The sequence below is a fragment of the Plecotus auritus genome (assembly GCF_963455305.1).
Source record: "Plecotus auritus genome assembly, chromosome: 1".
In the NCBI taxonomy this organism is placed as follows: domain Eukaryota; kingdom Metazoa; phylum Chordata; class Mammalia; order Chiroptera; family Vespertilionidae; genus Plecotus; species Plecotus auritus.
In genome coordinates this window covers 30,020,984-30,046,203 of record NC_137770.1, presented here as the reverse complement: position 1 = coordinate 30,046,203, position 25,220 = coordinate 30,020,984, and the positions used below count along the sequence as shown (strand labels likewise).

The 25,220-nt window shown below is 44.9% G+C and overlaps 1 protein-coding gene across 2 annotated transcripts; it reads right to left on the bottom strand.

Moving 5' to 3' along the window:
* Positions 1-440: 440 nt before the first annotated feature.
* SLC10A1 (solute carrier family 10 member 1) lies at positions 441-24,868 on the bottom strand. Of its 2 annotated transcripts, none has more exons than XM_080649921.1 (5): positions 24,330-24,868; positions 15,655-15,865; positions 8,125-8,303; positions 6,142-6,338; positions 441-4,002 (listed from the first exon to the last, which is right to left on the bottom strand). In XM_080649921.1, exons 1-5 carry the CDS (start codon positions 24,683-24,685, stop codon positions 3,899-3,901), a joined length of 1,047 nt encoding a protein of 348 aa, XP_080506047.1. In that variant the 5' UTR covers positions 24,686-24,868; the 3' UTR covers positions 441-3,898. The 2 variants fall into 2 exon arrangements, with proteins under 2 accessions (XP_080506047.1, XP_080506048.1); XM_080649922.1 differs by having other exon boundaries at positions 589-4,002; positions 15,655-15,793; positions 24,330-24,813.
* Between the last annotated feature and the right edge of the window lie 352 nt (positions 24,869-25,220).

The window sequence follows — 25,220 nt, the reverse complement described above, 5'->3', positions numbered from 1 at the left end:
TACTAGATAATAGTTTTACTGGAGGAAATTATGCCAAAGAGAAGAGCAAGTAAATGGTAAACTGGTATTAGAGCCCATAAAGTCTAGTTTCAGAGTCCTAAAATCACACTTCAGTGCAGACCCTTGCATAACCCTGCAGGGATTTTGAGGAAAGCACCAAAAAGATTGCTTTTTTTCTCCACAAAGTGTCGGATCCGCCTGGGGAGTTTCTAGTTGGGGTTTGGATTTGGAAGCTTTTTGGTTTACTGGCATGCCCGCTTCCCTCTGTTGAAGGCTAGAACTTGGGCCATAAAATTGTGAAGCTTATTTTAGGGAGCATTCATGTGATATGTTAACATGTTGCGGATGGATCACGAGAATTCTCGTGTTTTCTGTTCTAAGGCTTGTGGCCAATTACGAGAATTCTTTAAAAAGATACTAGCTTGTAAGAACATGTAATAACTTCAAAAAACAATGGGTATTTAATTTTAAAGCAAGGCTTTAACATTTATGTAAGACGTCTTTTGTACTCGTTCAATAGAAACTTACCTGGCCACTGGATAAAGCTAGCAATAAAACTACTGGTCTGCAATGTGTTAATTTGGATGGAGGACACTGGCTTTATTTAAAAGGGCAGAACCACACAGCTGGTGTGTCTCAGTGATTGAGTATTGACCTATGAACCAGGAGGTCACAGTTTGATATCTGGTCAGGGCACATGTGCTGGTTTCAGTCGGGCTCAATCCCCAATGGGGGGGTGGTGTGCAGGATTCAGCTGATCAATAATTCTAATCATTGATGTTTCTATCTCCCTCTCTGAAATCAGTAAAAATGTATTAAAAAGATAAAATGGGCCCTAACCAGTTTGGCTTAGTGGATGGAGCGTCGGCCTGTGGACTGAAGGGTCCCGGGTTCGATTCTGGTCAAGGGCATGTACCTTGGTTGAGGGCGCATCCCCAGTGGGGGGTGTGCAGGGGGCAGCTGATGTTTCTCATCGATGTTTCTAACTCTCCCTCTCCCTTCCTCTCTGTAAAAAATCAAAATATATTAAAAAAAAAAAAATCGCCAGAACTTGCCCTGGCTGGGTGGCTCCACTGGTTGAAGTGTCCGGTGCACCAAAAGTTTACAGGTTTGATTCCCTGTGAGGGTAAATACCTAGGTTGCGGGTTCGATCCCTGGTCAGGGGGTGTTCAGGAAGCAACCTATTGATGTTTTCCTCAAATCAAAAAGTCCTTGGGTGAGGTTTAAGAAAAATAAAATGGTAGAACCTAGTTTTTTCCCCTTTGGGTTTTTAAAATATACCTTGGTGATAAGTGTGGTACTTGGACATTTTACCAGTTGACTTTCTGATTTTTCCACCCCTGTAAAATAAGTGCCTTACTGTTTTAATATTACAAATAGTTTGTTATACAGCGAGGCAATAAAATAAGACCCTTTATGTAAAGGTAGAGAAGACTGACTTAGTTTGAACCAACAAGTTAGCCTAAATTTTCAGATCCAGGTTCTGAGAAGTCATGAGCGGAGTGGGCGTGAGCGCAAGCAGTTTTAAGACAAGCCTTTGCAGGGCATAGTGCAGCTTTTGTGCAACTTTTCATCTAGCAAGCTGTAAGGTAAGTTTGAGAGTAGCATCTATTTTGCCTGCAACCTTTTTTTTTTGTATAGTTGGTATCCTGTATAATCTATATAATAAAAGGGTAATATGCAAATTAATCCTAGCGGTGGAATGACCAGGAACGACTGATCGCTATGATGTGCAGTGACCACCAGGGGGCAGATGCTCAATGCAGGAACTGGCCCCTGGTGGTCAGTGCACTCCCACGGGGGGAGCTCTGCTCAGCCACAAGCTGGGCCAGTGCAGCGGTGGTGGCAGGAGCCTCTCCTGCCTCCTCGGCAGTGCTAAGGATGTCCGACTGTGGCTTAGGCCCGCTCCTTGCCTAAGCCAGCAGGTGGACATCCCCCGAGGGGTCCTGGACTGCGAGAGGGTGCAGGCCGGGCTGAGGGACACCCCGCCCCCCGCCAGTGCATGAATTTTAGTGCACTGGGCCTCTAGTATAATATAACATTAGTTTCAGGTGTATAATAGTGATTTGACATCTTACAATGGTGATCACAGTAAGTCTAGCAATCTGTCATTATGCAGACGTATCGCAATATTATTGACTATATTCCCCTTCACCTTTTTACACAGAGGGCATTAAATCTTAAGTCCAGCCTTCCCTTCCTCAAAAAGCTAAACTTATTCTTATATTGCTTTGTTGTACTTAACCAAGTTTCCTAGCAGATAATGTCTGCTAGGAAAGGCTAGGCTGTGTAAGGGGGGCACTCCTCTTTATGGGTGCCATTTCCATTTAGAGAAAACAATTGGCATACACAGGTCAATATGGATATAATATGTAAAAAAGATAAATGGTAGACCTTTTCACAAATCTTCATTTTTAATAGGGTATTAGTGGCCCAAATCAGTGATTCTTAAGTTTGCTCTGGTATCGGGAATATTGGTAGTCCTGGACGTTTGCCAGACTGATGTCCTGAAATTTGTCAGTTTCAGTTGTATCTAATCGTCAAATGATGTGAAAAGTAGCTAGGCATGGTAGTCTGTTTGGAAGTGTTATTAATATTAGTTGTTAATATTTGACCCACTGCTTAATGAACAATATGCAAAATGTTTAAGTTTTATTGGAGAAACTTTTAACTTTAAGAATATCAATTTGAGTATTTTCTTCAAATTGAGAAACCACTCATTTTGGCAATATCTTAACTCTGAATTTTGAGGGACCTTAATGTGAAAACCACCGATGAACTGATGGGATATAGAATTATTAGATTAATGAAACAATTCTATTGATTTTTATATTGTTGCCTGGCTTTTTCTTGTTAAAGTCCTCCCCGCCCCCCCCCACCACCACACTGGGATTACAGCTTTCCCCTCTAGTGGGATTATAGTCTTTCATTATGGCCAAGTTTTTGAGTTTGTCTTGTCTAGTTGCTTTTGCATACTTGGTGTTTTACTTGTGTTCTCAGGAGCTTTAATCCCAGTAGTGACGGAAGGAACAAGATCTGGATTTTTAAGGTTATTAGAAAGGAAGTCTACTAATTCTGCAGCTCTTTGAGCATTATTTTTTAGTAATAAAACTTGAAATGGCCCCAGCCAGTGTGGTTCAGTGGTTGAGCATTGACCTATGAACCGGGAGGTCATGTTTCGATTCCCAGTTAGGGTACAAGCCTGGGTTGCGGGCTTGATCCCCAGTAGGGGGCGTGCAAGAGGCAGCTGATCGATGATTCTTATTGATGTTTCTATCTCCCTTCCTCTCTGAAATCAATAAAAATATTAAAAACAAAATCCCCTTGGAACTGGATTTGGGTATTTGATTTTGAGGAAAATTTTTTTTACTAGTTCACAAATCAAGTGTTTTTTGAAAATATCCCCACTCAAGGATATGTTCATTGATATTTTAGAGAGAGATACATTGATTGGCTGCCTCCCAGAGGCACCCCAACCGGCAACCTTTTGGTGTACGGGATTATGCTCCAACCATCTAAGCCACCTGGCCAGAATGAGAAAGAGTGCCTGTTATATATGCCTAGCAGGCACTGTTTTAGGGATGTAGAGGTAAAAGGCAGTTTGGGTTCCCTTCAAAGGATTGTCATTGAGCAAGTCTTTTTTTTAAAACAAGTATCAAATTCTAAGCTGGAGATAGGTGAGGCTTTTAGAATTAGACACCTCCCTACCCCCCGACCGCCTGCCACCCCCATCTGTCCTCCAGGCAAGACTCGATGATGCTGATAGTTTCTGCTGGAAATGTTGGAGAAAGACTCAGTCACTGCTGGTGTATTCCTTTCATCTTTCTGCTTTCTCTGTAGTTTACCACATTTCCTTCTGAATTATCTTCTGACCCGAATCCAGGTCACTGGGGGAAGGCTAGGCTGTGTAAGGGGGGCACTCCTCTTTATGGGTGCCATTTCCCAGAGCCGCTGGAAAGGTTTCTTCAGTTGTGGCAGCTGTGTAGGTCATTTTTGTCTTATCTGTCAAGTTGAAAAGGGTTATGGGTGGGAGAGGAGAATGAGAGAATGGTAAATATAAAGCTTGTTCAATCTTTAAGACAAAAGACCAATTTATCCCTAGGGTGGGCTTTTTTTTTTTTACCATCTCTTGACCATCTCTCCTCCATGTCTTACTTCTGAAAGGATTTGCTTTCCCTCAACATCCCTAATGGTAATACTAGTCACAAAAGGTCTAATTAGCAGAAGACTGACTCTGGGACTCCATGTCCAACTTCATTGTACATGCAATTCAATAGGGGAGTTGAATTTAAGCGAAGTTGTTGACTGCAATTGGGGAGCAAGCAGGGGTCAGGGAGAAAAGAACTTCAGGGAAGTCTTCCAAGGTGGGTTCCCATGCCCCTCCCTTTCCCCATTTTGTTGGGTCTACTTTTTCAAGCTGCATGGCTGTGGTGAGCTGTGAAGATGGGGTCTACATTTCTGGTTCTCACATCTCTGTAGAAGGGTACAGATATCAAAACCATAAAAACTTGGCAGATTCTTCATCCTGAGTACTGCTGCTTGGGTCCTTATGGTCCATTAGGTCCCAAAGTAAGGTGCTTTCACATAGTTTTGTCCTAGGGTCTTCTGAAGTGCATTGTGAATGAAGTTCATTTTAGGTCTTGAAAGCCAAATACCCATAATTAGAGAATGGTCCCATGAGGTCACTCTGGGCCTTTCTGGGACTAAGACTAGGAACCTGATGGGTTATTGTAGAAACTTTTCCCCTCTCTTGCATTTTTTTGGTAAGAGGGTGGAGAGACTTCAATGGGCAACAGACTTCTGAGTTGCTCTTGGATAAGCATCAGACTAGATTTTCTACAGTTCTACTATACACTGAGTAGCCAGATTATTATGATCTCTGAAAGCATAATAATCTGGCCACTGAGTGTGTGTGTGTGTGTGTGTGTGTATGTATTTATATTAGAGGCCCGGTGCATGAATTTGTGCATGGGTGGGGTCTGGCCAGCCTGGCCAGGGGGAGGGGACATGGGCGGTTGGCCGGCCTGCCTGCTGGTCAAACTCCTGGTTGAGGGGGACAATTTGCATATTAGCCTTTTATTATATAGGATATACACTGGCCAGATTATTATGTGTTCAGAGACCATAATAAATCTGGCCACTCAGTGTAGTTTTGAACTAAAACTTATATATGGTTCTGAAGTATAATCCTCTATTTCTTTTGACTGCTTGATAACCATGATTGCATTTTAGTTCATTGCAAATCTGAGTTTGCTGCTATAAGATAATTTTACCAGGGAAGTTTCATCTTTCTTTTAGGGTGTAAATCAGTCCCCTGGGCCTAGAAAGGTTTTGAAGGGGCCCTCAATTAAATTCTTAGAAATAAGAGTTGAGGGTTTGAGTGATTATGAATATACTAATGTTTAGAATATAAAATACTAAAATGTTATCAAGTAAGGTTGTTTCCTGGTTCAGAAAAAAAGATATAGTGTTAAATTCCACTTTGAGGAAGGGACTCTGAGCTTTCTTGAGTTTTGATTATGTTTGGAAGAGAATGAAATGATCTGAGCCTCTTAGAAAATAGGTGCTAATTGGCTAGGAAGTGATTAATCCAGTAGTAATCAGATTAAGGTATAAAGCAAATCAGACCAGATTGTGAAAGTGATTGTTCAGTAAGCTTACTTAAGTTTTCTTTACTGTGTAACCAGAATTGGGATCCTCTGTTTTGGATTCAGGGTTATTAGGCTGCATTGCTTGAATGCTTTCCCTCTGTAGGGGTGCCAGTGGTGCTGGGACTCTGACCTGGTTCTAAGACATGAGAACCTACAGTACAAATTTCCTGAACTCTCGTGAATAGCGTCTTTCACAGAACTGACGCCTCAAGCTATCTGTTGGCCAAAATGGTTCTGTCCTATGTTCTCATCCTGAGCCCTATACATGATTTCCTCAGTTAAAGCAGCCAAATTACCTAGTCCCATGAGGCAAACTCCACCCAAAACTGCAGTGAGTGAAGTAGCCTTGGCTCTTTGAGGCCCTTCGTACTTCTTGTTGCTACCTGGTTTCTAGTGACTTGATAGTTATAGCGCCATCTAACAGGTCCTTGCCAGAAACTTGTTTTTCTCCAATATGTGAGACCTCCAAGGAGAATAATTCAGTACTCACCCTCGGAAGGCTTGATTTTCTCATAGCACCGAAAGATGACAATGAGGAGAAGCCCTTCTCCGAGCTGGCAAATCATGTAGAGGAGAGGAAAGAAGAAAAGTGGTCCGATGACTTCAGGGGGGAAGGTCACATTGAGGATGGTGGAGCAGAGTTGAATATTTTGGCATCCAGTCTCCATGCTGACAGTGCGCCTGCATCTGTGTAGGTTACAAAACAACCACCCCATATGCCCTCACGGAAGAGGCAGGAGTGTACAGCCTCACTTCCCTATCTTCTCCCTCCCAGATACTTGAACAGTCTGAGACAGGAAGTGTGCCAGGGAGTGGAGTGCACATGGTTCAGGAAAAGGGAAGTTGACACACGTTAAAACCACCAATCCAGCCTTGTGGAAGTGGGTTCATGAGATCATTTTTTATTGTCTTGGAAATGGATGATTGGTCCACTTTTGTAGGGTCACTAAATTAAAATTTGGAGAAATGTCCAGCTGGTGAGGGAGGAAAGGAAGGTGTGAACCAGTTCCAATCATTGGCTTGTTATATTGGACTTACATACAGGACAATTACACTTTTCAACATATAGTAGAGGATTGAAATGCCTGAAGATCTTGTCCTGTTCCCAAGTTTCTGGCTTTGTTACCTTTAACTCTAAAACGTGATGATGAAAAAAATAAACCTGATTGAGCCACATTTATCTATCATTGGAATACAGTCTCTTGGTTTTGCTTCCCATTTTATGAATTAAAGAATTGGATGTTTACATTTAATAAATGTACGTTTAATTCATTGAATTGTAATGAGTGTATTAAAATAATTGTTATTTACTAAAACCCCTGAGAGCTGTCTCAGCATATGTGGAAGACTGCTCTGGCGGTACTTGATGCTGGGGCCGTTATGATCCCTACCACTCGGTCGTGAAAGTTGATGTCAAGAGGTCATTGGAAGTCTTTTGACTCTACTATATCACCATGTGTTATATCCTGTACTATTTGTCCTTTATTAGCATGTTTTTTTAAAATGGATGACTATTTTTAAAAATTATTTAAAATTTTTAATTACAGTTGATATTATTTTATATTAGTTGCAGGTGTACAGTATAGTGGTTAGACAGTTACATAATTTACAAAGTAATCCCCTGATAATTCTAGTACCCACCTGGCCCCATATATAGTTACTGCAGTATTACTGACTATATTTGTTATGCTGTACTTCACATCCCCGTGACTATTTTGTAACTACCAATTTGTACTTCTTAATCCTTTTACCTTTTTTACCCAGCTCCCCAACCCCACCTCCTACTGGGAACTTGTTCTCTGTATGAATAATTATTTTAAAATCATATTTTTAAAACACAAGTTTTTTGAGGGGGCGGGCGGGAGCGCTAGGGTGCTACTAATGTAAACTGCATAAGCATTTGTCTACTATGCTTGAAAAGAGCAAAAGTTCTGGACATGTACTGCTTTGTATAGCGAGGGTGTCTGATGTTCCCATTCCAGACTTTCAAAGTTACCTATTCCCTTAAAGTAGCAGCTGTTTGTGAATTGGATTAGACTCTAGCTGAGGTCCCTGCTACGTCAGCTCTGAGTGCCATTTAGCAGAGCTGTCACTTGATGGTGTTCTTGTCAAAGGAAAAAAGGAAATGTGGAAGAGGAAGAATATGATCAACATTTGTCATAATGACACAGTGATACCACAGTGCCATTAGCTACCAGGGAGTTGAGCAGGAGATGGAATCTAGCCTCTGGAGGGAGCCATGACTTGCTGCTCTTTGGATGATTAGAGAGATGCCATTGGTCTCTGGATTAATGTTTCTAACCCTTTCAATACCTTCCCAATATTTCAGTCCAAAGTCCCTTGTTCAGTTAATGCCTTTGAACATATTGCTGGCGAAATGCCTTCCCCGGATCTCAGATCTCCTCATCCTTTTCCTGAGAGACCAGGACAAGAATGAGGCCCACAGAACAGTGAGACCTAAAGTAATACCTACTGTCCATTGAGGCGGAAGACAGCAGAGAGAATGTAGCCCAGCAGGAAGCCTATAAAGGGCATCAGCGAGGAGGTGGCCCACAGGTGGGGTGTCATTACAAACATGATGCTCTTGCCCACGTTGATGACAGAGAGTGCTGTGATGGCCACACTGAGCAAAAGCATGATGACCATTCCTCCCTGTGAATGAGCACAAGAAAAGGCCATTAAAAGGGTTGGGGGTGAGGATAGGGAGAAGCAGAGAGGCGTGGTGAAGCCCAGGTGGGCATTGGAGGGGAAAGACATTTTAATTTTTAAAAATTACTTGAAGTGGAAGGGAATACAAAGACCTTTATTTTCCATGTTTTTGGGATTCTTTTCAGTAGCTAGGAAGCTTCTTGGAGGACAGAGACCCGATTAACACTTGTTACTGAAGACTAAGCCAAGTGCAGCATCTGCTGGATATCTGTGGATAGCCGATTTTCAGTAAGTGGCTCTGAAGGAATGAGACGGTTCAGTCCTCCTGCAAAGTGGTTCTTGTAAATTAAAAATTCTTTTGCAAAGTTGTTAATTGCTTGTGTACACAATCCAACAATACTGTCATTGCTCCAAGTAGTTGGGGACTTAATCTGTTATTCTTAGAACCTGTCCTACTTGTCTCAAATACCGCCATTATGGGTAGGGACCTCATACGTTCTAGGATGAATTTGACTCTGGGAAGTTGCCAAGAATCATTTGAAGTGAAGCTGGTAAACAAGTTGGATGATGAAGACAGGTAATGTGGGTTTAGATCCCAAATGTAAAGGGATGTGCCTTTCTTGAGTGACCTGCAAATTGGTTACAAAGGAAGTTCCCAAAAGAGAGTTTCAGAAATATCTTGGGTAATAATGGCGTCATAGAAACAATGCAGGTGACCACCTTATCCCAGGCAAGTGCTGTGAAAGCAACATTTATTGCCCTTAATAATTACTATTAAATATGTTAATATTTAATATGAAAGCAATGTTGTTTTATTAAACATTTTTATAGTTGCATCAATACAATTTTCAATAGATTTGTAATGAAACTAGAGGCCTGTTGCACGAAGATTTGTGCAATAGGCCTTCCTTCCCCTGGCTGCTGGCACTGGTTTTCCTCCAGCACCCGGGACCCGGGCCGCAGCGGAGCCAAGCCTTCAGCCTTCAGGGTTGACTCTGGCCGCAGTGGAGCCAAGCTTTCAGCTTTCAGGCTTGGCTCTGGCCGCAGTGGAGCCTTCAGTCTTCAGTCTTCACTTTGTGCCTGTGTATACAAATTAACCCTCCATCTTTGTTGGGTTAATTTGCATACACACTCCTGATTGGTTGGTGGGTGTCGTGAAGGTACAGTCAATTTGCATCTTTCTCTCTTATTAGTGTAGATTACAATGTTAAGATTTTTTAGCAGGTGACATAGGATGCAAACTTTAAAAGTGCATTTTCTTCTCCTAACCGGTTTGGTTCAGTGGATAGCGCGTCAGCCTGTGGATTCAAGGGTCCCAGGTTCGATTCCAGTCAAGGGCATGTACCTTGGTTGCGGGCATATCCCCAGTGGGAAGTGTGCAGGAGGCAGCTGATCGATGTTTCTCTCTCATCGATGTTTCTAACTCTCTATCCCTCTCCCTTCCTCTCTGTAAAAAATCAATAAAATATAATAAAAAAATAAAAGTGCATTTAATTGTTTGCATTTTGGAGAAAGATACACTCCAAACTGATAATATATATGCACAGATTTAATGCTCTTTGTCTTGCTCATTGTTTGAGTAAAGATATATTCTAGTAAATACATACGCATAGCAAATGTAATGATTATATGTGTTGGTTCAGTTTTCAGTTCATTCACGTGTAGCATTTGCTACCCTTAGTACCATTTAAAAAAATCGTCATAAATTATAATACAGAAGTTGCCATTTTAACCACTTTTTAGTGTACCATTCAATGGCACTAATTAGATACACAAGGTTGTCTTGGTAGCATTTTAAAATTTATTTTCCTCAAATTTCAGCTGCAGCTTTGCATTTCTGTGTTTTAAATCCTTATTCCAACTGATGTGGTCATATAAAATATCACCTGTGCAAACTAGTTCCTATTCCAGGATAGGAAGGAATTTCACAGATTTCATCAATACCCACATGCTTCAAATTTTACTACACGACTTCACTGATGAACTGCTCAGTTTGCTCTTGCAGTTTGAATTATTTCTCCTTTTGGATTCCTGTCTGTTGTCTTCGATTGAATGACCAAATAGTTTTTGATCCCATCAAAAGAGTGTAGTGGATAATGGGAGGGGCAGGGCATTGGGCTACAGGAATTGCCCCATGAATCCGGCAGCCCTTTTTCTCTGTGGGCATTTACTCTCATACTCTCACTCTTGCTCGGTCTCCCACTCTTGGGGGCTGTAGAGTGGTTATGAGCACAGATGTTCCTGTGATCCTGGTGTGGAAACTGCCTCAGCTGGTTTCACGATGTGTAAACTTCAATGAGTCACTCAACCTCTATGACCTGCCACATCAAAACCACTCATTAAAGTGTAGCTCCTATTATTACTCACTAGCCCAGTGCACGAAATTCGTGCACAGGTATGGTCCTTAGGCCTGGTCAGTAATCAGGGCTGATTTGGGCCTTCCTTTGTTCCGTACTGCCCCTGGTAGTCAGCGCACATCATAGCGAGTGATCGAACTCCCAGTCTCCCGGTCGAACTCCTGAGGGGACACTTTGCATATTAGCCTTTTATATAGAGAGATAGGTAAAGGAGAAGAAACTAACATCCCAAAGTTTCCTGTCACACTCAGTCCTGTCATCTGTGGAAATCTCATGTCCACAACCACCTGCTTCACCACAGGTCACTGTGGTTTTTGTACCACCTGACTGCACTGCCCTCTCATGAGTGATTGAGGCTGCGATGAGTCCATTCATGGGCAGCCAATGCCATCAGCTTGACCCAGGAGATGACCTGGCCCAAACTATTCCCACAGAGGTGGCCTACACATGCTGGTGAATGACCCAACTAGTCGCATCCTCTCCTTTTGGGAGATTTCAGAATTACAGGGACGCAGGAGCAGATGCAAGTATTAAAGACACAGAGGCCTGGGAGCAGCAGAAGCCACAAGTTGGCAGAAGCTATGTGACAAAAGGGGTCGGGTTAATTCATCAGTAGCAGCAGGTATGACAAAAGCATAGGTAGAGTGGCTGAGTCACTGTAATGGTTGGACCCTTTTTAAAAGAGTGGTGGAAGGCTTATGGTAAAACTGGCTCCTGGTCTAACCACACAGCCTTGAATAAACGCTTGCATGGGTAAGGCAAAGTGCTAGTTGAATTGCCTTTCTAAATAGGGCGACCCTGACCTTGTATATTGGCATATCTATGACCTCCCACTAGGAAATGCAACTGGTTGAACAGAGTTTGAGCCGATACCTTCCGCCAGAGCCAGTTTTTAGGAGTTAACTTTCATTTGGAAATCTCTAGGAGGGTTAAGTGTGCAAAGCGGCTGGGATGATTGTTGGCTCATTTTTCAGCGTGTAACTCATAGTTTATGGAACAGGGAGATGAAAGAGCCTTAAAAGCAAGGAAATGTCAGCCTTTGCCTTGTGGCTGCACATTTGTCTGCATCTTCACAGGAATGAGTGCTGTTTGGGAGTGTTTGATAAATGGAGCCCCTCACCTCTGGTGGTTTAACCCTGGGGGTTTAGCCACAGTAAATTGGGTCTCATGTATACCTGTGCTTTGTAAATCACCTTTTATGCGGTTGTTACTGGTCCTTGTCCTTCCGTTCCAGGTGAATCGTAGCCCTTTCAATGTTCTCTGGGGTTAGTTTGACTCCATTTTCAGTGTGGGATTGAGCAGTGGTTGTGCAGCACAACAGAAGCAGGAGACTGACTGATAATCTAGGCTCTGCCAAGTAACGCCCCTGGGCCTCAGTTATTCTACCCATAAAATGGGAATGAAGTAGGAGCCAGGTTAGAAGGTTATTGTGAAGGACTTTACAGCTTTAAGATCTGAGATTTTTTTGCACCTTCAGAACACTTTTGATTAAAGTTATTCAGAGGTAAAAATGAGGCATATGTTCTTATATCAATTGCACTTAGGGTTCTACTTATTTGGGTTTCTCATCTATAAAATGGGGAAGGGTAGAGTCACATTACATTATATCAGGGGTCATTTCATATTTTTGTATTCTGTGTTTTTTTTTTTCTTTATTTCCACACCCCCACAAGCTATGGTGGATAAATGAAATGATGGACACAAACACGTTTCTGGAATTTTTTTTTCCTAGTAATGTGTGGGAGAGACAGAACATGCCCTTCATTCCTTTATTTATTATCAGGTGTGGGCTGTGGGGGCACTGTGACAGGTGCTGGGATTCAGTGTTAAGACACAGCCTTAGGATCTTTCGCCTTGAGGAGCTCAGGGTGAGGGGAATGAATAAACACACAGGTACTTATAACACAGTGTGATAAATGCTGCAAGGGCCCAGTGTTGGGTGCTGTGGGAGTAAATAGGACCAGCTTGTGAGCTAAGGAAAACTTCTGGGGGAGATGCCATTTGTGTTGAGATATGAAGGGTGAGTGGGTGTGAGCCCAGAAAGGTGATGAGTGAGGGGGACTTGGAGAGGGGAGTGTCCAGGTGGAGGAAAGGACATGTGCAAAGAAAAGAGCTGAGACTGGGGAGGTCAGTTGAGACCAAATCAAGAAAGGCCAGAGGAGCCACAGTAAGGAGTTTAAACTTTATCGTGGGGGAGAGTAAGGAACCCAATGAGGGCCTTTAAGCAGTGGTGACATGATGGCATTTGAACTTTCCACTCTCAGGGTAAGACAGGGTCAGGGAGCCAGGTTAAAGGTTATTTCAGTTGTCTAGTGAGAGAGGATAGAGGCCAGAATGAAGACAGTGGGCTAGGATGGGAGGAATGGATGGATTCGAGTAAAAGCAGGTAGAATTGAGAATCGCTGATTAGCGTGAGTCCGGGGTTGGGGTGTGGGGAAAGGGACGCTGAGAATAACTTTCCAGTTTCTGGCTCAGGCAGTTGGGCATGTTGAATGGAATGCTGTTCATTGGGATAATCACAGGGGGCGGAGGGAAGGAGCCGTCATGGGGTAGAGATGCTTTTAAGACATACTGAGTTTTAAAAGCATATTCATGTAGAAAGGTTTGGCAATTCATTGTATCAATGCTGATTGTGAAGAACTAACTCAGAGATGTTCTGGAAACGAGAACGAGATGGAGCAGTGGAGGTGGGCGACATGATCAATAAAAAGGAGGTTTCTGAGAAGCAAGGGTGGAGAGAATGGAAGTGCCAAGAGTGGAGTAGGGTGATCAGCATAGACGAGGAATTGCATCCATGTCTTTTTAAAAAAATATATTTTTATTGATTTCAGAGAGAAAGGGAGGAGAGAGAGATAGAAACATCAATGATGAGAGAGAATCATTGATAGGCTGCCTCCTGTACAACCCCTACTGGGGATTGAGCCTGCAACCCAAACATGTGCTTTTGACCGGAATCAAACCTGGGGCCCTTCGGTCCACAGGCTGATGCTCTATCCACTGAGCAAAACCGGCTAGGGCGCATCCATGTCTTTCAACAGGCAGGAAAGGAGCTGTGGCACAGTATCAGTACTGGGCAAAACTACTCTTGACAGTGATAGTGTGAGAATCAAATAACCCTGAAAACCTGAATTGCAGCCTTTAAAAAAAAAAAAAAAAAAAAAAAAAAATATATATATATATATATATATATATATATATATATATATATATTTCAGAAAGGAAGGGAGAGAGAGAGAGAGAGAGAGAGAAACATCAACGATGAGAGAGAATCATTGATCAGCTGCCTCCTGCATACCCCTTACTGGGGACTGAGCCCACAACCTGGGCATGTGTCCTTGACTGGGATCAAACCTGGGACCTTTCAGTCCACAGGCTGATGCTCTATCTACTGAACCCAACCGGCTAGGGCTGACTTACAGATCTTTTATCTCAGGGCTCAAGCAGCTGCTAAGCCTTGGCTTCTAGGTAGCATGCTGTGTAGACTGGTCCGAGGACACAGAAACAGGGGCAGGACAGAAACAGGCCCTCAGAATGTTGGAGGCAGAGTCCTTCCCAAGGACAAGTGATGAGCAGTGAGCCTGAGTGGAGACTGACAGAGACTGAGCTCTGAGGTCACAAAAGTTGGGAGAGGGACCCTGGTAGCCCCCCAAGAATCTGATTCTTCCAAGGACAGGGCAGTGGCATGATGCCCTGTCTGTGACCACAGTGCTACCCCAAACCCTCTGGAGTTTTACTCACTCCAGTCTCCTCCCATCCTGCTCCTGAAATGGCTGGGAGTGTGCATACACCTCTTCCCTGGGTTCTGCCCCTCTGGCTTCTTCTTTTTTTTTTTTTTTTTATTGATTTTTTACAGAGAGGAAGGAAGAGGGATAGAGAGTTAGAAACATCGATGAGAGAGAAACACCGATCAGCCGCCTCTTGCACACCCCCCACTGGGGATGTGCCCGCAACCAAGTTACATGCCCTTGACCGGAATCGAACCTGGGACCTTTCAGTCCGCAGGCCGACGCTCTATCCACTGAGCCAAACCGGTTTTGGCCCCTCTGGCTTCTTGACCAGTCAGCCAAGTTTGCCCTCTGAACTCCTGTGCTCACGCTTGTCCCAGGCTTACCCAAGTCCCATCCTTTTTTCATGGTCTGGCTCAAGACTGTCCCCTCTAGGAGGCCTTCCATGACTACCCAGCCCTCACTAACCTCACCTCCTTGTACTCTGCCAATGCTTGATTGTGCACTGTGTTGGGTCTTGTTTCTCATGTGCTATTTTACTTTCTGCAATAAACTCTTTGAGAACAGTGAATCCTTGGACAGTGTAGGAGAAAGATTAGCATTAGTAGGTGCATAATAAAAATTTAATTTTATTATTAAAATCCTATATAGTAAAAGGCCAGCAACCATAACAGCATAACGACCAGAAGATCAACCAATTGCTATGAGGTGCATTGACCACCTCTCAGTTCTTCCCCGCAGCCCGCAGGCTCTGATTGCCAGATGGTGAACAGGGAACCACGGGGAACTGGGGTGGGTGGCGGTGGTGGGGTGGGACTGGGGACTGGTGAGTGGGCAGAACAGCTGACCTTTTGGTCCCTCCCCCTGGCCCTCAGGCTCTGATAGATTGCCAGATGGTGAACGGGGAACTGGGGTGGGTGTCAGCGGCAGCGGGGTGGGACTGAGGACTGGTGAATGGGCGCAGGCTAGACCTCGGGACCCTACTGCGCATGATTTCGTGTGCTGGGACTCTAGTAATGACTATAAAATACCTTATAGTGTGTGTGGTGTTTTTCTTTTTCCTCCTAACTTTTTGAAAGTATTCTCAGGGGACATGACAATCCTATGGAGTAGGTGTCCTAATAGTAGGTCTTTTTAAAAAACACCCCAAAAACCACACAAAAACAAAACAAGGAACAAATCCAACACAGAAAAAGCCCAATGACTTGCCTCAAGCCATACACTGAGAGGATAGCAGCGTTCTTGCTCCCTGCCCTGCCCCCAGGTTCTTACCTTGGTGACATAGCGTACGTATTGTGGCCTTTTGGCATTGAGGAAGATGCCTATGGTGCAAGGAACGAGAATCAGGATCAGTGATAACACAATGCCTCCATAGGGCACCTTGTCCTTCATGTCCCCATCATAGATCCCCCTGGAGTAAACATACAGGAGGAGGGGCATCATGCCCAGGGCAATGAAGGTGGAACAGGTGGTCATCACGATGCTGGGTGGGAGACAGGGAAAGTGCAGAGAGAAAGCCCATTAATATAGACTCTTTTGGTGAGTGCTGATTTACCAGACACACATTGCTTTCTTTCCTGTTCTTGGTAGCTGAGGAGGAAGCTGGGGACCAGAGGAGTGGTGACTTGTCCAGGATCATGCAGGTAGCAAAGGCTGAGGCAGGATTTGTACCCAGGTCTGTCCAGCTGCTTCACTCCCTGCATGATCTCCTTTGTAACAGAACGCTCTTTGCTCTGAGCACTTGCCCTATGCACAGCCCATTCAGAAGAAAGTTAACCGTGTGACTTCATCACTCTGACTATGTCCCATTGGATCACAGAATAGCACCCGGCCCACAGTCGTGTCTGTCTCAGAGCCTAGGGATGCCTGGACACAATGGCTGTGTCCAACTGGGATAACAAGGATTAACTACATCAAGAACATGTTCTCCCTTGGAGATTCTGAATATGAGACACAGTGATAGAACCCTGGGTCTTGGAGAGGGGGTGTCATCGGAGGGATGGTCAGGCAGAAGCCAAAAACATGTGAAGAAAAAGTAAACAGAGGCCATGATTAGAAGGACTATAAGAAATAGCAGCAAAGCCGTAGAAACAGAATAATTGGAGTGCCTGTTGTGGAGCGATAGAGAAGGCAGCAGCCGTTAGTTACCCATTGCTGAGTGAGTGACCGGATAGCCTGGCCATCAGACCTGCTTTGCATCCTGACTGCAGTTCCAGTCCCCAACACTGATAATTCTCATGTTATTTGCTTTGTGTTTTATCCTTACATTATTTAAGATAACTTGAGTGTGAGTCTCAGAGCCTGAATAATACATCCTCTCAGCTCTAATTTGTATCCTAATTGTCCTGTTACCATTTCCATTTGGAATGCAATACATGTTAGTCCCAGGACCCTGTGTAGGCACAGGCCTTCCAGAAAGACCAGCTGAGAGAATGAAGCTGGTAGGAAGCATTCTTGGATTTGGGGATTTTGACCTTATACTATGTGGCTTTGGCTTCCATTCTAGTGGGAAGGTTGGGGGCGGGTGGTAGGGGGAGAAGGCTTGTCAAGACCTCAGGAAAATCACAGTAAGGGTGTATCCCTCCTTTCCACAGCCCCATCCTCATCTTCATTGTGTCCATACAGGTGAACTATGGCTTAAATGAACATCAAGTACAGCCTAGTCCAAAGGGGCCAGAGGGCAGCCATCAAGAACAGCAGCAGTGGGAGGCACCTCAGGACAGGAAGCTGTCAGAGGTGAGCAGGGACCCTAAAGAATCCTGTGGACTGAATAATGGGAAAACCCTCCCTTAAGAACGTAAGCACAGGCGTGAGCTTGCAAGAAAGTAAGGGAGGTTTCCAGGGATCAGAAACAAAGAATGCCAAGTAAAGTGCCTTCATTTAAAGTTATTGATAGGTCCCGCAACTTTAAGCAAGGTGAGGTACATGCTAAGGCAATTTTACCAGGGACTGATAAAAACAAGAATTAAGTTCCCACAGCATTTCATCAGTATTTTAATGAAACAATGTTGACTGAAATGAAGCCAGGGTCGAGTGTTAGTTGTGATAATCTGGAAGTTTAGGTTTTAATGCCCAAGGGAGGGGCCAGAATTGATATCTTAGGCTTCTTAAAAGAGGAGAGTTGAAACTGGAAAAACAAAACATCTAATTATCTCATGGGTCAAATATGAAATAATGAAAAAAAGGTAATATTTGGGACAGAATAATAATATAATGCAATATTCAAAAACACGGGGGAGATGATCTTGGATTAGGCAATGGTTTCTTAGATATGATACCTAAAGCACAAACAACCAAAGAAAAAACAAAAATGTGACTTCATCAAAATTAAAACCTTGGCCCTAACCGGATTGGCTCAGTGGATAGAGCGTAGGCCTGCAGACTGAAGGGTCCCAGGTTCGATTCTGGTCAAGGGCATGTACCTTGGTTGCGGGCACAACCCCAGTAGGGAGTGTGCAAGAGGCAGCTGAATTGATGTTTCTCTCTCATCGATGTTTCTAACTCTCTATCCCTCTCCTTTCCTCTGTAAACAATCAATAATATATATATATATATATATATATATATATATATATATATTTTTTTTTTTTTTTTAAAAAAGAATGTATCTTTTAAAAAACACACAATTTAAAACCTTGGTCCTGGCTGGTGTGGCTCAGTTGGTTAGAGCCTTGTACCGTACCCGGAAGGGTGGCAGGTTTGATTCTCGGTCAGGGACATACCTGGATTGCATGTTTGATCTCCAGTGGAGGGGGGGGCGCATGTAGGAGGCAGCCGATGGAGGTTAAGCCCTCCCATTGATGTTCCTCCCTTTTCCCTTTCTCTGTCTCTAAAAAACCCCAACAAACTATTCTTTTTTTTTTAAAAGAATGGTTTCACATTAGATAATCTATTATCGAATTAAAAATGGTATAATCATTTTATAGGCAGAAAAGTGTCACTCAACAAAATTCACTGTTCATACATGATAAAAATTAGCACACTTGCAACAGAATGGAAATTCCTGAACCTGAAAAGGGTTATCTATCAAAAATCTACAGGAAACAGTAAACTTAATGGTGAAAAATTAGATGAATAGCAGTATCATCAACTTTGTTGTAAATTATACTACATATAGGTCTTTGCTAGCACAGCAAAACAAGAAATAAGAAAGGTATAGAGATGGGAAAGGAAGAAACTAAATTTCCATCATATGCCAATGATAGGACTGTCTCTAGAGGAAATCCAAGTGAATTTCAATTATAACTAGTAAAAAAGAGATCCATGAAGTTCTGAATACATTATTAATACCAAAAATTCTATTGTCTTGGTCTAGTAGGAAAAAGAACCATCATATGATTTTTTTAAAAAGGTGCCATTTATAATCATAATACTATAAAATATTTAGAAATGAGTAAAAAAGATGCAAGATCTTTAGGGGATGAATTATAAAACTTCATAGAAAGGTATAAAATAAGGCCAAAGTAAAAGAAAAGCTGCACTATTTCTATGGACGAGAAGACTCAAATTATAAAGATGGCCTATAAATTTATTTATAAATTTAATGCAAATTTAACCAAAATTCCAGCAACATTTTTTGTAGACTTGAGAACTAATCCCAAAATTAAAGTGTAACAGTAAAGGGTCAAGAACAGCTGGTGTACCCATCAGCAGATGAGTGGATTAGAAAACTGTGGTACATCTACACAATGGAATACTTCGCTGCGGTAAAAAAGAAGGAATTCTTACCATTTGCAACAGCATGGATGGAACTGGAGAGCATTATGCTAAGTGAAATAAGCCAGTCAGAGAAAGATAAATATCACATGATCTCACTCATTTATGGGATATAATGAACAACATAAACTGATGAACAAAAACAGAGACAAAGAAGCATCGATCAGACCATCAAACCTCAGAGGGAAGATAGGGGAGGGTGGGGGGAAAAGGAAGAGATCAACCAAAGGGCTTGTATGCATGCATATGGGCCTAACCAATGGACACAGACAAGAGCGGGGTGAGGGCATGAGTGGGAGGCTGGGGGGCAATGGTGGGAAAAGGACACATATGTAATACCTTAATCAATAAAAAAATTAAAAAAGCATATATTAAAAAAAAGAATAGCTGGTGAATTTGAAAAAACAAGGAAGGGGAGGGGGAACTTACCTTTCAGAAATCAAGATTTATTATAAAGTCGTAATTAAGAAAATGTGATATTGTGCAAGAATAGTCACATAGACCAATAGAAGAGAAGAGAGATCCCAGACACAAACACATGCATATTTTTGGATTTCGTTTGTGGGAGAGATGGCATTACAAATCACTGGAGAAAAATTAACTCAGTGGCACTGGGGATTTTCTCTGTAATATAGAAAAAAAATTAGATCGCAGCATGCATAATAAGTTTTAGGTCTACTGAAGCTCTCCATGTGAGAAGCAAAACTTTAAAACGGTTCAGAGAAAATTTAGGGGAATATCTTCATGACCTTGAGGGTAATAAAAGACTTCCTAAAGAAACCCAAAAAACAGAAACTGTCAAGAAAAGATATTGGCAAATTCGATTGAATTAAAATAAGCAGTCTGTGTTATAAGACATTATTATCAAAGTGTAAAGACAAGCTCCAAACTGTGAGTAGACTGTTGCAACATATAAAAACAATACAAACTACAAATTAATGAGGAAAAACACAACAGTCCCGTAAAAAAATTGACAAAGGATATATTTTCTGAAGAGGACACCCAAATGGCCAATAAATATTTGAAAAGGTACTATACCTCCTATGAAATTAAAAAAATTTAAAACTACTGTGACCCCTTTTAGTCTCACCAGATGGCAAAAATGGAAAAGTCTGATAATTCCAAATACAGAGGAAGACATGGAAAAAGCTCAACTACTTTAGAGACAGCTTGTAGAAGATGCGTGAACCCCACGACCCGCTGCCCGCTTTTGTTAATATACCCTCTCACACGTGAGCACTGAGGCACATGCCCAAGGCCGGTCACAGCAGCAACACGTGAAGTCCACATGAATGTCTGACAGCAGGAGAATAGATAAACAAACACAAGCAAACTACACGGCAGTTCAAATGCACAAAGGAGCTATTTAATTTCTATGCCTTTATCTCAAAAAAAGCAGGTTGTCAAATGACATGGGCAGTATGATAGTGTTTGTATGACATTGAAAACAGGCAAACACAACAGTGTATCTTGCTTATGGATCAGTACCTAAGGAGTAATAGCATAAATTACACTATGATAGTGCTGAATTCCAGGAGGTGCTCCCTGCGGGGTGGGGACAGGGAGAAGAGAGTGGGGCGGGGCACACGGTGCTAGCTTTTGATCCCTCTTAGGAGAAAGGCCACACGCGGGTGGGCTTGTTTGGATGTCCTTGAGCAGAGGAGTCATGCTTACTTTGGCCTGGCGCGTCGGCAGCTCTGGAATTTGCTCTGGGACTTGGTGTGCCTTGTGCATGCAGGGGTGTGGGAACAGGCTGTACACCTTCAGGTACCTCCTCCACATTGGTAAGTGCTGGACCCTGGTCAGGGACAACCACCTCCCGATTTGCTGGAATCTGTGATTATCATGCTCCCCAGTTTACCCTGAAGGACAGGAATGGGGGTGGGTGGGAGCTTGACTCCACCAGGCTCGAGTTCCGAGACTGGGACCTGTTCCATAGTGATGTGTGGGCCCGGTGGCCTCTCGGGGAGCCAGGGGGCAGAGGGAAAGAGCATGTTTGGTTTTTTATTTATCCCTTCTGCCTAAGTTCTCGGGGCACAGCACCACCCTGCTTTCAGACGCTGTGTCAGAGCCCCTATCGATAGAGGCAGAAGCTGAGGGAACTGGGAGGGGACTTGCCAGACTCTCTGGTGAAGTGGAGACCTCTGGGAGCCAGGCTGCCATCTCATCCTGGTTAGGTTCCCTATGTCATGGTGGGTAGGGCTGTGGGAATCCTTGGCTTGTGTCCATGTCTGTTGCCCCACAGCCAGTGGCTCTGGTCTCTGCTGTGAGTTGGGTCAGAGGGAGCAGATGAACCTGAGGGGCGTCACAGGTGTTCAGAGGGGCCAGTTCCCTCTGGGACCCTCTGTCCCTGACAAGCTGGGCTCGCTTCAACTTCGAGGATATTTTCTCTTGCCTGGGGCTACCTGCTTTTTTGGAGCTTGTCTAAGTGGCTGCCTGGTGGCCCGGCCTCCCGAATGTGCCTGCCCACCTGCAATGTGATGGTGGCCGCCCCAGAATCACTCCATCTGTGAGGCAGAGTCCCAGGAAGGAGACACCACTTTCCCACAAATTCTGGGAAGCCTCGGGCAAGTCTCTGAACATCAGCTTCCTCATGACCGGTGCTTACAGAGAAGTTCACCCTGGCAGCCTTTGAGCGGCATCTGGCCTCTGACATGTATTGTTTGACTGCACAGTGCTTTGGTTTTTGTTAATCCTCACCTGGACATATTTTCCCATTGATTTTTAGAGAGAGTGGAAGGGAGGAGAGACAGACAGAGAGAGAGAGAGAGAGAGAGAGAGAGAAGCATCCATTGGTTGCTTCCTGCACATGCCCTGACCAGGGCCGGGGATCGAGCCTGCAACTCAGGTGTGTGACCTTGACCAGAATTGAACCCTTGACCTTTCAGTCTGTTCATGGAGCCAAACCAGGTAGGGCAGTTGCCTGGTGTTTTTAAAAATGTTTAATGAGTTGTAGGGATTTCACATAAAAAGGGAGTTCCTACCCTCTTTGGAAAAGCAGGAAGCTGCGGCGGTGGTGGGTTCCTGTGCCCAGAGAGCATCCAGGGCGCCTGCACTGTTTAGGGGGACCTCCCGGCATTGTGTTCCTTTATGCTCAGGCCCGACCCTGAAGATGTCTGTGCAAAAAGCACAGGCTTGGACCCTCCCGGCTCAGTTTCCCGATCTTGGCACCTCCCCGCAGGCTGCTGCAGGAGGATCTCAGGTAGACTGTTTGGCGCAGTGCAGGGCGGCTTCTCGTTGTTGGTCTCATTATCATAATTACACTACATGCCCCACGTTGTCCTGGAGGAACTCACATTGGAATACGAAGTCTGGTAACGTGTGATGGCTGATGGTGAGCTCATGCTCCGTCAGGGGGTCTGAGGCGTGGCTTAGTGTGCACGGGAGGTGTGCCTATGGGAAGGGGCTCTCTGCTGGAAGGTGGCTGTCCAGGCAGAGCATTATCTCTTGGGGGGCCCAGGTAGAAGTGACCATCTCCAGGTCCCCAGACAAGGAGGCTGAGCAGGACAGCATCGAGGTCCCATCCCCGAGTCACTGGATGTGGGTGGGGGCTGAGGGCCTCAGACATGCAGCTGTGTTGAAGAGACCTTGCCAGTGCCCTTGGGCTAAAGAGGCAGAGGCATCTGGCCACTGACACTGACACACTCCCCCATTGTCCTTTACACTGGCCCGCCTGCCCTGCTATTCTACAGATGCAAAAGTCCTCAGAAGGCCCCTTCCCGACAGCCACTTCCCGCATCCCTTCTCAGCCAGAATTAGGATGTAGTCTGGGTTTCTCAGGACACAGAGGCCGCAGTGAGCCTTGTCCAGGGGCCAGATTAAGACTGAGGGCTTGCCTGGCTGGTGTGGCTCAGTGATTGAGCATTGACCTATGAACCAGGAGGTCAGGGTTCAATTCCCAGTCAGGGCATGTGCCTGGGTTGTGGGCTCGATCCCCAGTTGGGGGCATGCAGAAGGTAGCCGATCAATGATTCTTTCTCATTATTGATGTTTCCATCTCTCTCTCCCTCTCCTCTCTGAAATCAATAAAAATTAAAAAAAATTTTTTTAAAAAATTAAAAAACCCCCAAAAACCAAGGGCTTGCTTTGCAGCAGGCAGGATTTGGATTAGATAGAGGGAAGAATTTCCTCAGAGTGTGGTGCTCCAATGTTGGATATGTTCCCCTGGGAGACTGGACAAGCCAAGCCTCTTCCTTAGCTCCTCTCTTCCATAGTCTACTTCGGTGAGGGCTGAATCCTATGGGTAGAGACTCCAGAGCTGCTCAGATGGCGGGTCCTAGTAAACCCCAAGTATCATTCTCTTTTTTTCATTTAAAAATACATCCTGGCCTCACTTGGCATCACCAGGAGGGACTTTCTTCCTTGGGTGCTTTCCTTAGTAAATGTCGGCCAAGGGCAGGGCGCTGACAGACACTCAGCTGGACTATCTGAATCCACTGCCCTCCCCGCTAGAAAAGCACCTCTACTGAGGACCCAACCAAAGGACACAGCTTGACGCTGAGGCCTAGATAAAGGCAGGAGCTTCTGCAGATGTTTCCTTGGTCAGCATAGGGGATGCTGCTGGTCCCACTCCCCGCTCTCCCCTTCCCCCCAGCCCCACACCAGTTTGGATGAGGTGAGGCCCAGCATCACCTGGGCGGTGCTGGGAAACTCTTGGGTCTACCTGGTTGTGTCTTCACATGGAAATGTTCCTGTGTCTGATGGGAGGATGGGGCAAGTTAAGGGAAGACATCCCGTCTGCCTGGATAGTTTGGAGGAGCTTTGGAAATTCCTGCTTGCTCTGTAGGAATTGGAGGTGCCTATTTGATTCCAAGCCAAATCTTGGTCTCCATGGAGATGTCTGGAACCAATCTGCACCCCCTGTCAGATCTCTGGCCTCAAAGCAGACAAGTTGTCCCCCAGTGTAGGCAGGTAAAGTTCTCCAGAGGCCCCTTTGGTTTAAAACAATCCTTATGCCCCACCTGAGATGCCTCTGGGAGTAGGGGGTCTCCAAAATGCCACTGGACTAGCGTGGCCCCTTTGGCGTGGTGCTTAAACCAAGACACACCTCAGCTCCTGCTCCCAGCCCGGCATAAGGTCTTGATAATAAATGCCTGCCACCTCGAGCCCTACCATCCACCCGGCCCCCACTCCTCTCCTCTCCTGTCTTTAGCCCAGATTCCCCCCTCGATTGTGATCCCTCCAGTGTGGCCCGTGTCCCCAGGCTGCTCCCTCCGCATTCCCAGTCCTACCTGAGGTTCATGTCCCCCTTCATGGCCAGACTGAAGATGTTGGACAGGTTCCCCCCAGGGGAACAGCCGCAGATCAGGATGGCTATCGCCTCAATATTGTTCAACCGGAAGAGCTTGCCCAGGGCAAAGGCAGTGAGGGGCATTATGCCATACTGCGCCACCAGGGCGATGGCCAGCCCCTTGGGCTTCCAGAAGTGAGCCTTGATCTTGCTGAATTCCATGGTGCAGCCCAACGACAGCATCATGATGAGCAGCATGAACACCAGGATGACGCTCAGCGCCAGGTCGGTGGGGCGCTTGCCGAAGTTGGGCGGCAGGGAGAAGTTGAGTGGGACAGACACATTGAGGGCCTCCATCCTCCTGCTGCAGCGGGAGACCTGCACGCCCTGGCTCCCTCTGCTGCTCAGTCTTGGCTGGACACCTTCGGTCACCTCCCGAGGCCAAGTGTCAGGACAAATGGAGCTGTCGTGGGTCTGATATGTCCTACTCTGGTAGGCTGTCCAGGCCAGAATGCAAATAGAAGGATTATGCAACTGGCTGTGGCCTCAAAGGGGAGAGCCCAGAGCCTTATCTGCCCAGCCTGCCCTGTCTCTCCTGAATTCCTCCACCTTTCTGACGCTCCTTTACCACTTGGCTGCTTCTGGGACCAGGGACTTATTTCTCTCCTTTGCCCCAGATATTCTGTTCCTGGGGCCCAGTCCAGGGCCTGCACCAGTCCAAGTCCAGCCCTTTCTCATCCTCTGCTCAGTCCTGGATGCCTTAGGAGGGTGTCTTCTCCAGGCCCAGCGAGTCACCTCCGCTCTTAAACCTCGGGGTGAAATGAATCCAGCGGTACCTTTCCTTCCCGGACATTGGTGGCACATCCCAAGGGTTTGTGCGACAGGCTAGGGA

Bases quoted from the DNA above. Each gene is read 5' to 3' on its own strand.
- SLC10A1 (XM_080649921.1), bottom strand. From the start codon at position 24,685: ATGGAGGCCCTCAATGTGTCTGTCCCACTCAACTTCTCCCTGCCGCCC. The intron at 8,304-15,654 runs GTAAGAACCTGG...GCTCATTCACAG, and splicing joins ACGTACGCTATGTCACCAAG to GGAGGAATGGTCATCATGCT. The intron at 6,339-8,124 runs GTAGGTATTACT...TAACCTACACAG, and splicing joins GTCTTCCGCCTCAATGGACA to ATGCAGGCGCACTGTCAGCA.